Genomic DNA, 16403 nt, shown 5'->3' on the forward strand with positions numbered 1-16403 from the left:
CTCAGCTGTCTGGCTGTGTCCCTGGGGGCTACGTCCATGTGTGTCATGGGTGTGCAATGGCAGAGTGCTCATAGGCTTGCTATGAAACTGGGAACCCATGAAAGCACCTTGCCTGCTGCCAGGGCACAGCACAGGGCTAAGTCCTTCATCCACGGGAGAAGGTAGGGCTGCAGCTGCACTCAGCTAATCAACATAGGATGATGCTAGATATGTTTAAAGCTACTACCCTTTGCTGGGAATGGCTTGGCTCTATGCTGCAGGCCTGTGCCAAACTAATAAAATCATGTCTTAATTCCAAGGTGTATTTTGCATCTTCTTATTACCAGTTGGGGTTTAAAACCTGTGTGTTGTTTTACTTAAAACGTCGTTGATGACTGAAGGTTACTTTTTTGTTTTAAATTTTGTTTCTTTGTCTACTTCAAGTGTGTATTTCCTTCATATTTAAGGCAATACCTTATACTTCAAGCTAGGCAGCTGTGCAAATCCCAACTGGATCAGAGCCACAATATGCTACCTCTTTTTCCAGAGCAAAACTGATCCCAGATAATCCATCTCTTTAAAGCTTGGGCAATTTATGCTCTCAGTACTACTGATACAAAAAAGTCATAAGGTAAATGCAGAATCTAGGTGCTTTTCCTTAAATGCAACAAATGTCATCTCAGTTATATAAGTTTATACAGGTTAAAAAGGCAATGAGTATGTTCTTCTTATATGAACAAAAGCTCTTAAAGATATTGCCTACACCGCACAAGCTTCTGGAAGGCTTTCTTGAAATCTTCATTAAAGATTGTGTATATTAGAGGGTTAATAAGGGAATTTATATATCCCAGCCATGCTAGGAAATTAGACATGTCTTCTGAGATATGACACCTTTCACAGGTATTAACAACTACTTCTTTTACAAAAAAAGGGAGCCAGCAGATCACAAATGCCCCCAAGATCAGACCCAGTGTAGTTGCTGCCTTTCGCTCTCTTGTGCTAGAGATTCTCTGTTTTTTCCAGGACTTCTCGTGCTTAGATTCAGACCTGGGGCTTCGTAGGGTGGTATGGATTTTATCGCAGTCCACCAGGGGATCTGATGTCTTCTCTGCTGTGCTGGGCATCGAAGCCGATTTGGTGCTTCTTTCCCCTGCGTCCAAAAGGATTTGTCCATTTACCTCCTCCCTTACAATCCGGCTGACGCTTCTTCTGTGAAATGTCTTTGCTGCCTTGTATATCTTGTAATAAAGAATCAGAATCAAGGCCAGTGGGATATAGAAGGCGCCAAACGTAGAGTAAATGGTGAAAACAATGTGGTCATGTTTGATGATGCATTCGTCATCCCTGCTGGTTGTCTGGTGCCGCCAAAACAAAGGTGGCATGGAGATAAAAATGGATATGATCCATACCACTGCAATCATGATGCCAGCATGCTTAGGTGTCCTTTTCCGTGCGTATTCCACAGCGTCTGTGATTGCTCTGTACCGGTCCAAAGCAATGGCAGAGAGATGCAAGATGGAACATGTGCAGCACGTAATGTCCACGCTCAGCCAAATGTCACACACCACTTGCCCCATGATCCAGGTCTCCTTTACAATGTAGACAATGCTGAAAGGCATCACTAGGACTGCCACAAGGAAATCAGTCACTGCAAGAGAGCAGATTAAATAATTGGCGGGGTGGTGGAGCTTTCTTGTCACAATTATTGCAGTCATCACGAGAGAGTTGATGGCTGTTGTCATTAGTGCAAGCACAGACAGGGTAATGGAGATGAGAATCTTGGATGTCACCCATTTGAATAGTTCTTCTGATGTACTGTTTTGTTCAGTTGAGTTTATTAAATCCATGTTCTGTTTTAAAGGTGATCTTTACCTGTAGCAGTTACCTGTTGGAAAAGTAGAAACATTCAGAAAGTGCATCCTCAGTCTCCAGGAAGTCCTGATTTTTGTCGTCTTAGAAGACTATGGGCCCCAAATGTACAAGAACCTCAGACTTATCATTAGAAATGATTCTGACTCCAGGCAGAGATTTCCTGGCTAGCACTACAAGAGATGCTTTGCCTCCAGAATAGGGGCCTCCCCTTTCTCCTTGGTCGTGCTGCTGGGAAGGGCACGTTTGCGTGGCAGGGAAGAGGACCGTGCCGTGGCACCTGAGATGGCACTGCCCTGCGGGGTGCTGCACGTTGCTGCCTGGGGGAGCCAACCCTGTTCCTCAAGCAGGACACTGGCATCGTTGCAGCCCCTGGGGTGCAGAGCCAGCCCTCCTGCTAAATGCATACTCTGAATTGATTGTAGTGGAGTCTTGAAACTGGTTAAATGTGGACAAGTACTAAAGGAAGTACTAGTACTGCTTTTGGGCTAGCACTGTCTACTCCACTAAGCAATGCAATGACTGCTGAAAACTTTAATCTACAGGAAACAGGCATAATGCTTTTTTTCTCTACATAAACTCCTTTTTCCTGACCAGTATGTGAGTCCTTCCTTGTGTATAGGTAAGCATGGGCTTTCTAAACTGGGACATAGTTTTCAAGAGAAAACAGAAACGTGAAACGTTGCAGTACAAACACGAGAAGAAACAATTGCGTGTCGAAAGTTTCATTTTAGTGCTTCCTCTTACGCAACTCTGGAATGAAACAGCTGAATGTTTTAAAGCTTCAAATGGTTGACTTATTGTCTAAATGAAGTATTACACAATCTTGAGAACATCATTACTTTTCATCAAGTTTTGCTATTCTGTGGTTGCTGCCATAGAAAACTGCACAAAACTTGGATGCTAGTTGTTCTGCTAATGACTCTCTCTACAGAAACAGTGTAACTCCTCTTAATGGCTCTGCAGGAAGCCAAAAGCAGGGAAATATTGATGAAATGAATTCTTGGTTATGTTCTGGGGATGCACACCCTACTTTCTTCTCAAGAATGGTTTCTGAGCACTCTACAGACTGCAGCTGAAGTAGGAGTTTCCAGCTTTTTAGACTAGAGCTTGTAACTCACAGTAAGAGGATGAGATTTCATGCTCTTGCAAGTTTTGACTTGCAGTTTCTTGTGTGTGTAAGATCTACCTGATGAACCTCTAAGTGAGGTTTTCTCTGACAAATTTTGGAGTGTAGTGAGTGGGTTGCACTCGTGTTGCATTGGATGCCACATATAGGGAAATATGTAAAATAAGTGAGTAATTTTTCTTAGGAAAAATGGGTCTCTAACATAACTAAAGCTTTTTGGCATTATGCTGGAGTGGCTTAAAAAGACTCTCATATACTGTATATAAACTTGGACCCAGCTCACTAACTTGGTTTGATATTCTAACCTGGGCAATGCTTAATATGCTATTGACCTACTCAAAAAGGTTTTTAACATTGCTCGACCAACATTTAATTGTATGGAAGAACAAGGAGAGGAAATGTATTTTACGTGGTGATATTTACAAACACTAAGCAGAATCTTGTCCTGTACGTGAGCTGATTACAGCCTGCGTGTGCTCTCTTTCTCTCTGTGTCCTTCTCTCTGAACTTGAAATATATTTCACATGCATAAAAATAGATCTTTTCTCATGTCAGTGTCACCTTAAAACCTTGTGAATCCACAGTAATTGCTAGTTTGCAGAGATTTTTGCCTGTAGCTAGCTGCCTTCCAGAGAAGAAATAGGCACATACAGTATTTTCTGATAAATGTTCAACTTCTGCTAAATAAATCTTCATTTTTGAGCTTGTATAAATACATGGGAAAAGAAGTTTATTGGTAAATACTGCATCTTCTTTTGATATCCAGCCGGTGATCATATTTTAGAACAGCTACTCATTATGGTTAATTACCTTATAAATTTCTAACTCTTTGGATATTAGTCCTTAATTGCAAGCAAGCAAAAAGCAATTAAGAGGTAATGAAGGCTGATTAATAGCTTTTGAAAGATTATTCAGTTTGAGACCGTGGACTAAGCAAGATATTATGGCTGGGTTTGCAAAACTGGCGTGTAGGAATAAGTAGGTTTCCTTAGTGCTGCAGTGATTTGGTGGCTCTTTATAAGCAGCACAGTGCCAGAAATGTGCTTACTTGCCACGTGCAGTGATTATGCTTCTCTGTGTGGTTTTAAGATTATCAGCTGGTAGGCTCAGATTTCATTCAGGCTGCTGGCATGGAACCACTGCAGTAATGAAGACTACCACATCGAGTTTTTAGTGTGCCGCTGTTAGATAGATAATTATGCTGGGGTGTCCTGTTCGTGGGACATAACCTGTTCTTTAATGGCATCCATCTGGACATGTCCTTCTGTTCCTACGTGGAGTGTTAAGACCCTCTGCAGTTGCCCTAAGAGCCCCAGCAGCAGGTGTCCAGGGTGGTCCCCCTGGGCTGCTGTGCAGACCAAAGATCTGGTCTGCTCCACCCAAAGGAGGCAGCAGAACGGTGACAAGATCTGCTCTCCAAGGTGGTGGCTCCCTGTGAGGTTACAGAGCCATTCAGTGGGCTGTGCTGCTTGGGACTGCCAGTCACAACGTTTGGTGGCTTTCCTGTCCAAGTGGGATGGGGACCCTCTGCTAACTGTGGCCGGAATTTGCGCAAGGTTATTGGGTGACCATTAGCTAAAAAGACTGTTTTATAAATATGTGGAGCTGAAATGCTGGCAGCATTTAAAGGCTGCCACTTCTCTCTCTTTTGGTCACTTCCAGGATGAACTAATTCTGGATTTTCTCTTGCTAAGTTGAACTCAGTTCAGTCAGCGGCCATCACTGGCTTCTCTCCTTGGCAAGCAACCAAACCACTTTTGGGAGTATGAAGGATGATCCTCTAAACAGCACTGGATTAGGATGCAGGAGAGTTGGCTTCTGCCCCTCTGCCCCTTCCTTGTCAATTTTTGAGCAAATTCATTAAAGTGCTTCAGTTAAGTCGGTGTAAAATAGCTACAGGAGTACTTTCCTGCTATCCTACTTTGCATATTTGTATTGCCTTCTCTTAGTAGGATGAATTATCTCTTGTATGCATTTAGGGCAGGGAAGTTCTAATCTCAGGTGATGCCCCCAGGTGCTGTGGGCATACTGGCATAACTACATGCTGTGCTTCCAGCTCAGACTTTGCTGTTACCCCTGTGTGAGTCTACCAAGCTCCTGCCTTACAGAGTAGGCACAGTCCCTCTGCCCTGTGGTGTGGGCACCTCCTTATGGCCACATACCTGACATAAGACTTCAAAACGAAGCATGGAACACTTGAAGCCCTCTTCTCTGAGCAGTGAATTTACTTTGGTGAATGAAAACAAACTTTCAGTGATGCTGGACTGAAGAGAGATCTGTATTTCGACAATTATAGAATGGGTTCAGCAGTGACATGTAACAATTTTCAGAGAAATTACTAGAGTCCAGGTGTTTGTAAGGCTACTTTTGTGGAACTGGCAACTCAGGGCCCCTCTTGAAGGACTAAGCTGAATCTACCAGCTTATCACTGATATCTTAAATTCCATGGAAGTTGCTCTTACTGCAGTTGGAAGTGTTGTCTTTTATTATTACCTCTTCAATATGCAGCTATGGTTGGAAAACTGTGGAAAGACTTGAAGCTTCCATTGTATTATATTGTCCTGAATTTAAGATTGGTGAAAATGATATCTTCACTATAAGAAGATCTTAAAAGATCTTCATTATAGATCTTCATTGTAGATCTTAACACAGTAAATTAATCTATAACTGCTATTAAAACACAAGTATAGTATTTCAGTTGACCCATTAAAATATTAGCCTTCAATTGCTGAACAAAAGCCCCGTAAACAAAGGAAGCTGCTGTTCACGTAAGATAGCGTGTCGTTAACTTGGATACATGAACATTGTTATTTTCGAGGAATTAGCCACTTCTACAAATCTTTTTTCCTTCCCTCCCAGATATGGCATGTTAAGGTGACCAGAATGTAAGCACTTCCTTGTCTTTAAAAGCACATATATCATCCTACTGATCTTGTTTAGAAGGCATGCGGGAAAATGTCTGTGCAGCCTTATCACAAAAGTAAACATTGACTTTATCTAGCGGCCACTCAAAGAAAAGGGAATAATGTTGGTGCTCCTCAGTTTTGCAGGAGCATTTGTGTATGTTATTAAGGCCATAACCACCCAGGGGAGGTTTAGATTGGATATTAGGAAAAATTTCTTCACTGAGTGAGTGGTCAGTGCCCAGGGAGGTGGTGGAGTCGCCATCTCTGGAAGTGTTCAAAAAACGTGTGGATGTGGCGCTTCAGGACATGGTTTAGGGGACATGGTGGCACTGGATTAATGGTTGGACTTGATCTTGAAGGTCCTTTCCAACCTTAGTGATTCTGTGATTCTGTGATTCTGTGATTTATGTCTGAGATTTACAGAATAGTACTAACATTGTTCTTGTTCAATAGCATTATTCTGTCCTTCCGTATTTAGAAAACAGCGCTCCTCTGCCTTTGAGTAAACGTGGAAAACAATATGAAACACCGGTTGCTGCAGGAACATGTCTGGGAATGTGTTTGGGAAGGTCATCATGAGCCTACTGTTTGGGGTTCGGACTTTAGACTAAACTGCTAGAAGTTTACAGCTCTTGATTTTTGGACCTGGTTTGCTTTATATTGCTTTAAGCATTGGCAGTGAGAAAGCTTGCTGATTAGAGTTTAAGTACTGCTTTTGAATGCAAGTTTTCTGAGTGTACTGGGGAGGGGGGGTGTTTGCTTGCTTTTTTCCATGTGGGTTCCTTCGCAAAATGTGTCTTTAATTTAAAAACAGTAAAGTAACAGTACTCAGAAAGCAAAATGAGCAACTGATTAAACCAAGGGTATTTAAATTGCTACGGAGAGCAATAACAGCCTTTGTGCATTAAGTAAACACAAAGTTGTGCCAGCTGGCTTTGGAATGATGAAGTGTTTCACCTGCTAGCAGGATCCCTTGCTCTCTTGGCCAAACTGATTTGTAAGCCAGTTAGAAAGGCCCAGCTTCCTTGCTCCAATGGAAACTGATCCTACAAACTTCTTTTCTTGATGAAAGAGGAAAACTCTATACATGGTTTCAGCTATCCTGTTTTTATCACCTGTTCCTGTATAGGCTAACCAGATACTTACTGGAGGTAAGACTAAAAGAACCATAGAATGGTAAAATAGTTATAAGTACCAGCCTTATTTGGGAGCTAAAATTGCTTCTGAAGCCAGTATTTATGAGCCTGTAAAAATCTTTCCTGATGTGGCTATGTGTCTTTAGATTCAAACCATGTGATACATACATGGTTGGACTTGATGATCTTGAAGGTCATTTCCAACCTTAGTGATTCTGTGATTCTGTACTAATGTCAGTTAGCTTAATAATGATCCATCATGTTAAATATGAGTAGAGGGAAATAATATGCTCTTGAATTAAACAAACCTGTTTAAGAAGGGTGAACTTCTACTTGGATCGGATAAGGGGATATGTGCTTTGTTGAGCCTGAACCCTGGCATCCCAATAGCTGAGGAAGAGGAGAGGAGCACTTTTACTTGGTTCTTAGTGTCTTGTCCTTAAATTCTTTATTCCCAATAACTCTTTCTAAGGCTCCTAAAGCTACAGTGCATCCCCTGGAACAAGGCTGGGGTGACTGGCAGGTTTGTAAGAGAAGTAACGTGCCAGCTGAAGGCAGCTGCTGCGAACCTGTCATTCCTGGAATGTGAAGAAGGTGTCTAGCAGCACTTTGAAGTGCAAAGCAGAAATCACAAGGTTGCCAGCTTTCCATAACCAGTCTGCATTTCTGCATGCTTAAAACTCTTTTTTTTCCCCTCCTTTTTTTTTCTGTATCTGCTACTTAACTAGGAGATAGTGATATTTCCAGTTATTAATCTGTCAGCAAATATTTGTATATGCATACTGAAGTAATGCTTTTCATTCCCTGCTTTGGGTGGTACTGTCTCAGTCCATGGGACTGAGCACATTCCGGACCTGAAATCTATTGGTAAGCTGGAGGAATATCTCAAAAACTGTTTAGGTTTTGCTGTCTGAGTCTCTGTTAACTGGAGTTATTTATAATTTCTACTTGTAGAAGGTCGCAACAGACCCATTTCTAGAAACATGGACCACAAATAACTATAAAATCACAGATAAACCAATTGAACTAATATCAGCTAAAAAGAATACAGAATTCTGTCCCCCAAGCACCCCTCAGGAGAAGCATGGATAAATAGGCTTTGCAGCGTGCCCTGAATATCAGTATAACACATGAAGGAAACAAATCGGAGAGCCCTGGAGAATAGGTGCCTCCAGCTTAGAGATGCACAAATCCATTTAGTGCCTGAGCACAGGTGCTCTGATTTCTTACAGAATGGCAAAGAAAAGTCCATTTCTGAGCCTTGAATGCAAGGCACAGAAGTTGTGTGGTAAACCTGCATTTGATGCTTTTCTTAGCCATGTTACCACTCTAAGAGTCCCTGTGTTGGCAAAATGATATGCTGCAGCCTGTTTTGTGTGAGGCACAACAAAGATGATGCTTGCTTTAATTTTCTGGATGGCTTTTAAAATTCTTTCAGCCAACAGAAATAATCCCAAATGGCTAAAATGACGAAGTCTGACAGACTTAGCCCTGAAAGTTACTACCCCATGTGTTTGCTCTGTCGTGTCATTGCTCCTGGAGCAAAATCAACAGGAGGGAGGTAGTGCTTCCACTGAAGCAGCGGACATGCCGTCTGAGGGCTTGCTCAAGCTGCCAGGGAAGGTGAACTTGCCCTCTGCTACTGGATGCTGACGAGAGAGATGCGAGCACCAACTCCATGAGGACCAGAACGAAGGCAGTAGCGTCTGGCAAAGAGGCAGAGTGAAGCACTGAAATAGCTTCTGTCCTCATCTCCCTTGTGTAATTAACTCACTTGCATGTTTCCAGTTGAGGCTTTATAAATTTCAGCGTACTGGCTTTGACTCCTTTGACACCTCTCTGTCCAGGAGGCTTTGGTCCTTGCTTCATTACTTCATGAGCTTTACCAAGTACTCCGTGTTTTCCAGTCTGCAAAATACCAGACTCTTCAAGCCGAAATGTGACAGCCTCATGTAGCAGGGATTCCCCTGCCCCTGTCACAGGGAGAAGGGCAGCTTCTTGCATTTCGAAGGTGTTGCTGCAGTTCCTGGGGCGATACCACTTGAGCTAGTTTTAAACTCAGCCAGGTAATCATGAGCAAAGCTCAGGATTAAGGTAAGCTCAGCAAAACCTGCCTGGGAAGCAAGGTTGCTACGTAGTGCGGGTTAGTCTGATGCACTCCTTGGTGCTTTTGCCATGTTCTCTACTTGCATCTGCTGGACTGCAGCATAGTCTTATGCTGCTTGTCAAGCCTGGCCAGAGGATACTTCCCTTGCTTATTGCCTTCATACCTGTAGCAACTGCTGCATTCGCTTATACGGAAAAATGATGTTCAGAAAGTAATTATGCATTTCTTGCTGCTTCTAGTGTTGAAGTGGAGTGTTTGGGTTTTCTGTCACCTTTTGGAAGATTAGTCACTCAACTGTGTTTGCTCTTTATTTCATGTCCCTCTGCCATCTGTTTTAACTGAACTGAGGGGGACGGGGAGGAGGCAAGCCAGCTTTGCAAACAGCTCCCTCGGAGAGGGGAAGGAGGAGCAGCAAGGATGGCACAGCCCACAGGATGACAGACTCGCTTATATAAAATGATAAACATGCCTCCCAAATGCAGCTTCAGTTGTTGGATAACTGGACAGTGAACCTGTTATGAATTTGATCATTTTTGGCTGGAGACAGGCAAAATTTCAGATCTATATTCATATTCTCTGGAGGACACGGCAGTGATTTATTTCTATAACTCATTAGATGAGGGGATTCAGTTTCCTCTCTTAGCTGAGTCTCATCTGAATCACTAGTCCAGAGCTCTCAGGATAGTCATCTGGATAGTTGCCTCATATTTTACATGGTGTGGAAGAGCCCTAGAGAACCAGGTCCTGGACAATAGTGCCTGTGGGAGCTGCTTCCTGCCATCTCTTCTGCTGCTGATGTTCTGAGCTATGTAAATAAATATCTGTGAGAAATGAAGTAGTGTCTGGGCACCCCATCCTCCTATATGAGCTCTACACTGAGAAAAAGGGTACCTTCGTGATGGCAAGTATTCTGTATGGACAGACAAAGTCCCACATAACAATGTGGTCAACACCCTGTCCTTAGAGGCACATGTCCACTTGGATGGGTGGTCAGGATCTGAAGTTGGACCCTCCATATCGTGAGTGGGCCACTTGCTTCCTATCCCCACTCTTTGGCCACCCACTCTTTATTTAGTTTGCTCTAACAGCCTGAAATGTTCCGTTCAACCAAAAATGTTCTCTATTGGGAAAAGATGTTTTAAAAATATTTTTTTAATTCTGTTGAAGAAAAAGTAAAGGGTTTGTTTGGTTTTGTTTCAAGTTTTTCTTTGGATTAGCAGTGAATTGAAGAAGTGACTATTCACCTATCTCTGTATATAATTTGTACAACTAGTTTCATACTGTACAGGAGTGGCTTGCTTTCATGATTATCAACTAAATTTGTACAGCGAGGTGAAAATGCAGAATGGCTTTACTGGTGTTTCAAAACACTGCCTTTCAGATAAGGGCTTGAAACCTGTAGGAATCACAAAGCAGCATTGGAGCAAGGAGGTTGAGAAGCAGTTTTACTTTGAATGGTGGTAAAACGCAGCCTTGTTTCTCCTACTTTACACTCATCCTTATGCTTTGGGGCCATGTGTCCTTAGTCAGCCCTCTGAAAACACATGCGTGTGCAACTGTGAGTCTCAGGCCTTTTTCACTGATACACCTACCTCTGAAACTCTATTACAAGGAGGAGTTCAACTTAACTAGAAAACACTTTTTTTTTTTTAATAGGCATTTTGGTGGAATAGCCCATGTATTACCTGCCCATGTATTGTGTGTGTATATATATATGTATATATAATAGCCCATGTATTGCCTTCTGAGATAATGTGGGCGCCTTCTGTCTTAGTTCCTTGGGAATTTTATCAAATGTGTGATGTTTTGGGGTTTTTTTGTTTGTTTAAAATTATATAATAGCTGTGAAAGCTTTTATTCAACTGAAAGAAACTACCTTGTTTACTCCTGGACAGTAACAAAACAACCAATGTTTTCACCTACGTGTCTGGAAAAGACCTCTGTTTCGATCTAGGCTATGAGAAAGCGTAACTTTCAAACTATCACCTGGGCCAACAGTAGCTATTTATTTTTCTGCTGTGTGCTTACCAGGACAGCTTGAGGGAGAACTGGCCTCAGAAGAATTTGTTGGAAGAGGAGTGAAGGCAACGCATCAGTGTGCTCCTCCCTCGCAGCAGGGGTTCTGCATGACACAAGAACGGTACAAGTCTGTGGTTAATCACTTACAATTTGGAGAGAGGGAAAAATTCACATAATCTGCAACCTCATCTCTGCCTAGTTTTTGGAGACTGATGCTTTTTTTTACAAAGACTATCTTACTGCATACTTTCCAGAGTCTTTCCCTGTACTTCTTTTCACCATGTCATTTGTCTTTATTCTTGTCCTCATCTAATAATCTTATAGACTGAAGGCCTCAGCCTAAGTTTTATTGTCCGTATGTGACAGAATAGGCCTATCAGCTAGTAAACTCTGCGCTGGGTTTGTGCTAAACAGCAGTTCTCTAGTATTTTCCTTCTCAGGACTAGCTGAGACAATCTGGGCTGTTTCCTCTGAATGATGTGCGTGTAGCCTAGTCAAGAAGTATTTCAAGCAAAACAAACAGAACAATCCTTCAAGTTGGTGGGTTTGGAAGTGGGACAAAAATTAAAAGCATGAACTCCTTAGCGGAAGTAGAACTCAAAATGTTTTTTTCCAGTCTCCTTGGGAAAGGCAGAGAGGAAAGGATCTACATGCTACCAGAAAACCAGGCAGAATTTGTTGAAAGCTTTCTCAAAGTGATGCATCCACGGGAAAGGTATTTTTGTTGTGGAGGACTGTTTGTTTTTTTTCCTTCAGACAATGCTTTTCCGTCAGAGGGTGCCAGGTGATGACTTCCCTTGCCCTGATGACTTCCACCATTGAACAACGGCAGCTCTAGGGAGGGACCCTGTAACGGGCGTGAGGAGGGGAAGGGCGAGCGCAAGCTCCCGCTGTTTGCCCGGGTGGCAAAGGGACCTTGGCCCCCCTCTTGGCAGAGGGCTGCCACTGCTGCGGGGAGGAGGACCTGCTCTGGGGGAATGGCACACCAGACCCTGTCCTGCCTGAAATGCTGGCAAACTGCAGAGCCCCAGGAAGCAGCAAGTGTGGGCTGTGGAGGGTGGCCTTGTTAAGGTCTGTAAGGCACAGGGTCTTTCTTAAAACCGCTACGCAAAAAGCTTAGCATGGAGTAAGTGAACTTTGAGAGCACGGGTGGAGCTCTGAACAGGCAGGCAGGAGACTGGGGAAATCTTCCTAAGTGGATCTGAGATTCTTGCACAGGAAGGTCCCGTGTTGGAGCTGTCAGATGAAATCTCAACCTGGGAACCTGCACGGGAGTTTTCATTTTAGAAGCAGTAACTGAACTGTCCTCAGCTCAGGCTGGCTTAGGTCACTGGGGTTGGACTGTCTCGCAGTGGTCTTGAAACCACAGCAGCTGGTACAGGGTCAACCTGTAGAGATCCAAGCTATTCGCCTCCTTCATAGGTAAAGGGTCTCCTGTTGGTAGAGTTTGCATAGTGAAGAGAGAGAGAGGTATAATTATACGTTGAGGCTGGTGCTTCCTAACTGGCACTGCTTTTTCTTTCTTCTTTTTTTTTTTTTTTTTTAATGTTTCTTTCTATTAAGATTGATTTATTTGCCACTGAGGCTGGGGGCTGACTTTCCAGAATCCAGATTCTGTGCCTTCAAACTTAGGCCTGTACTAAAAAGGACGTGACTTGTGCTCTGTGTGGAGTGCCACAGTTCTGGTAATACAAAACACAGAGCCATTCTGGTCCATGCTTTCTCCTGTGGGGAGGCAGAGCATCCATGTGGGCAGGTATCTGGTTGGCCAGACTCCTCGAGCACCGCAGGAAAGTGTGTGCAGACACAGTAATTTCTTTGAAGCAGCAGGATGCCAGGTAGCACATCCATGCCCTACCGTGGGAGTCAGTGTTTGGGAGTGCTACGCTGGCACGTTTCCTCGGCTCTGCGCGGGGCTGCTGCGGGGAGGACGGGGGGGAGGCGAGATGGAGCCGCTGCTGCCGGGCCCAGGCCGGCAGCTGGTCTGGAAATGACTTGTGCATGGGCAGGACGGGGATCTCAGCACCGCGTTGTGGCAGGGAACGACTGTCTCTGTGGTCAGCTGGCATCACAGCTTGCTGAATAATTCCTAGAAGCCTTTGGCCTTGGGTATATTTTTAGGGGTACAACGCTTTCAAGAAAGCTTGTAGCAGCAGGACAGTGTTAAAATACATCCAAACACAGAAACAAGGCTTTATCTTCTTTGGGAAGCTTCCCGGATCTGTCAGGTTCTGCTGCAGATGCTGTGATTACTAAATGAGGTCTTAAGCTCTCTAACACTTTGTGAACTCATTTTCATTTCTGATAGGAAAATAACAGACTGTCACACGCAACATTTTTCCTTTGCATAATTCTGATGTAGTTGTGACACTTGACATACAGCACAGATGACTGTGAATGGCTTCTTAAAATTTAAGCAGATGATTCAGAATTAATTATGAAAAACAACCTTATTGTTGTCCCAGGAGTTCAGTACAGACAGCAGTTGTCTAACAAGATTATCCAGCTTCAACTGATCCCTAAAACTTCTCATTGATAAAGCAGCTGAAGAATCTTAAAGCATAAACCTAAGAAGCTATTTCCAAAAAACTTCAAAGGTTTTCTTACTGTTGTTGATTCCCTGCCCTCCCTGCCTCCTCCCCGAATCTATAGATGTTGGCTTTCTAAGATCCTTTAAAACACAACTTTGTGATTAGGAAAGCCTTCAGCACTGCAGAGGAGTTTAGATACTACTTTATGCTAGGGATGCTTGTAGACAGCACTTCGGCTCTTGGTTTCCTGAGTAAGAAAAAAGCATGGAGCTTCAAAAGAGGGTTGAGCAAAGCTATCTTTTAGATTATAATACTAACATAAAGAAGGAATAGTTGTAGCACTTGTTTTCTCCTTGTTGTATGCTGAGAAAATGAAATTTGTCTTTTTATAGGAGAAGAACATTTCTTTGTAATCTTGGTGTATACTTGCAATATGTTTCAAAACGTTTTACAAGGAGTATTTAAAAAAAAAAAAGGTGTTTGGCAGTACTTGCACGTGACAACATGTAATATTAATTTGGTGGTGAAGAGAAGCATTAAACTGACTGTATCGAATTGCCCAAATCTGCAGAAGGCATCTCAGTACCTGGAACGGCTCCAGGAGAGTTCAAAAACCTCCAGTTCATTCTCAGCACTTGTAGGCTGTCTATGGCCCCTGTACTTTCTGAGAGAGATGAAGATTATAAGATGTGCTTTCACATAATAACATGGTAAAAAGCGTAAAGGGCAGAGGCAAATGGTTAATGTACTGATCTTCAGAGACTGGAAGAGGCCTGGGAAAATCAAAGGCAAGCCATTGCTTCCGTATGATCTGGCTTGTTTGTTATGTACGGGAGCAGCATTGTGCTCAGCACTGTTGGAAACGCTGAATTCTTTTCCCTGGATTGCTTACAGCCCAACCCTCACATTGGGAAGTTGGAGGATTTAACTATGGACTTTAGCATGACAAACTATTTTTCTACCAGGAGACTGGAAAAGACCAGATTATAACTTTGAAGCTCTCTGCTAAAATGCCTTTTCAGTTTTACCCTTTGAAGCTGCTGAAATTTATGGAAAAAGGCTTTTAACATTTTAACAGCAATACACTGTTGACAAGTAATGAGAAATATAGTATAGGGTCTTGCATTTTATGCCCTCCTGTAGGTATACGTATGTATATATTGCATTGTATTTTTGCCCATCAATTCTATGTTTTCTATTTTAAGAAGCCATTATTGAAAACTGTATTTCCTTAGTGTTCAAAATGAGTCTCTGCTCTTTGAAGCTGAAGAATATTTTGATGTTAACTTTTCTGGAAAGGAACAGTGAACAAATTCAGGCAAGTCTCTACATCTATACAGTCCCTTGTTTCTTTTCTCTAATTTCAAATTTTCCCATTTTTAGCCACTAAATGATGACACTACATTCTGGGATTCCTTTACCTCTTTGTTTCTTGATTTACAATCTTTAGGATGTAGCTAGGTCATATGTACATACATCAGACACTCCACATCATAGTCCCAAGATTTAGAGGCTTTCTTAAAAAGATACAGATCTAGATACAGATAGTTATATATACATACAGAAAGAGGGTGTGCTCTCTAAGCAGTCAACCTGAGTATCTACGGCTTCAAGTAAAACTAGTGAGCCCGAGGAGAAATAGCCAAATCACTAGCCGATGACACTAAGTTCATATGGCCCACCCTATCATAGCACCTTTGTGATATGTTTGTGATATATAATATGTAGTGCAACAAATCCTAAAAAAAGACTACAGGGCTAAAGCCACTGCAGAGTGTAAGGATTGGCTAAAAACTTTAGTCCTGTGGTACGTGGGCTCCTTCTCCAGTGCTGGAAGATTAAAGTCCTGAAGATTGTGCCATGGTTTCTTTGGAACGTGCACTTAAAAAAACAAAACAAAAAAACCACCACCACCAATAAACCCCCGGGCTGTGGCCGACCCCGTCACTGTCCTTGGCTTCTGCCGCCTCGCTGGGGGCTGCGGGACAGGGCTGGCTGGGAGGGAGGGCACCGCGCCTCCGCGGGAACGCTGCACCCGGGCACCGTGAGGGACGGGGGAGAACCTGTCCTCCAGCGGTGGCATTCGTCCCTGACGTTGTGGGTGGGTGTTCGGGGCTCCGCTGAGACCGTCAGCCCCTGTGAGGGCGGGAGCCTTGTCGCGCCCGCTCTCAGAAAGCAGCAAGCTGCGGCGCCTGCTGCCCCGCGGCCGTCTGCGCCCGGCCGGTGCGCGGGGGTTGCCCGTTCCGCCTCCGGGGTACGGCTCCTGCTGCGCAAGGGGGTAACTGAGCCCTCAGGGTCTGATCAGTGACCTGCTGTATTAGGAAAAGCTGTTGGAACAGATAAAATGGATGTGGCTGCCATTGTCTTTACTTGGAAGCTCTGCCTGTTCTGCAGGTGTTTAACTCTGGGTTTTGGGGTTGGAAAGCTCCAGCATCATTAGCTGCAGCTCCCAGGTTTGCTGTTGCTTGACCTCTACTGCAACATTTATTATCCCTTCTGAGAATTCAGATGGATTGCTTTAGACCCAGGCAAGCAACCGCAGTATTTTCATTCTGCAAATAATTTATTCCAGTTGCTTTGTTCTCTCTGTTTCTGATAATGAATTTTTTTTTTTCATTAGGAGTCATTAGGAGCTAATTTAGGCCATGCAGCTAACTTTGTCCTAAAATCTTTGAATCTGTTGTGTTGGAAATAACATTTCATTAATATTGCATCTATATTTTTTTT

The 16403-nt window shown here is 43.2% G+C and overlaps 1 protein-coding gene across 1 annotated transcript; it reads right to left on the reverse strand.

The window, feature by feature from the left end:
* Nucleotides 1–725: 725 nt before the first annotated feature.
* HTR1F (5-hydroxytryptamine receptor 1F) lies at nucleotides 726–1826 on the reverse strand (the record flags this gene model as incomplete). The annotated part of the gene is made up of 1 exon (XM_082003877.1): nucleotides 726–1826. One exon carries the CDS (start codon nucleotides 1824–1826, stop codon nucleotides 726–728), a length of 1101 nt encoding a protein of 366 aa, XP_081860003.1.
* Nucleotides 1827–16403: the final 14577 nt, after the last annotated feature.

The sequence above is a fragment of the Phaethon aethereus genome, assembly GCF_964289735.1.
Source record: "Phaethon aethereus genome assembly, chromosome: 1".
Taxonomy (NCBI): Eukaryota; Metazoa; Chordata; class Aves; order Phaethontiformes; family Phaethontidae; genus Phaethon; species Phaethon aethereus.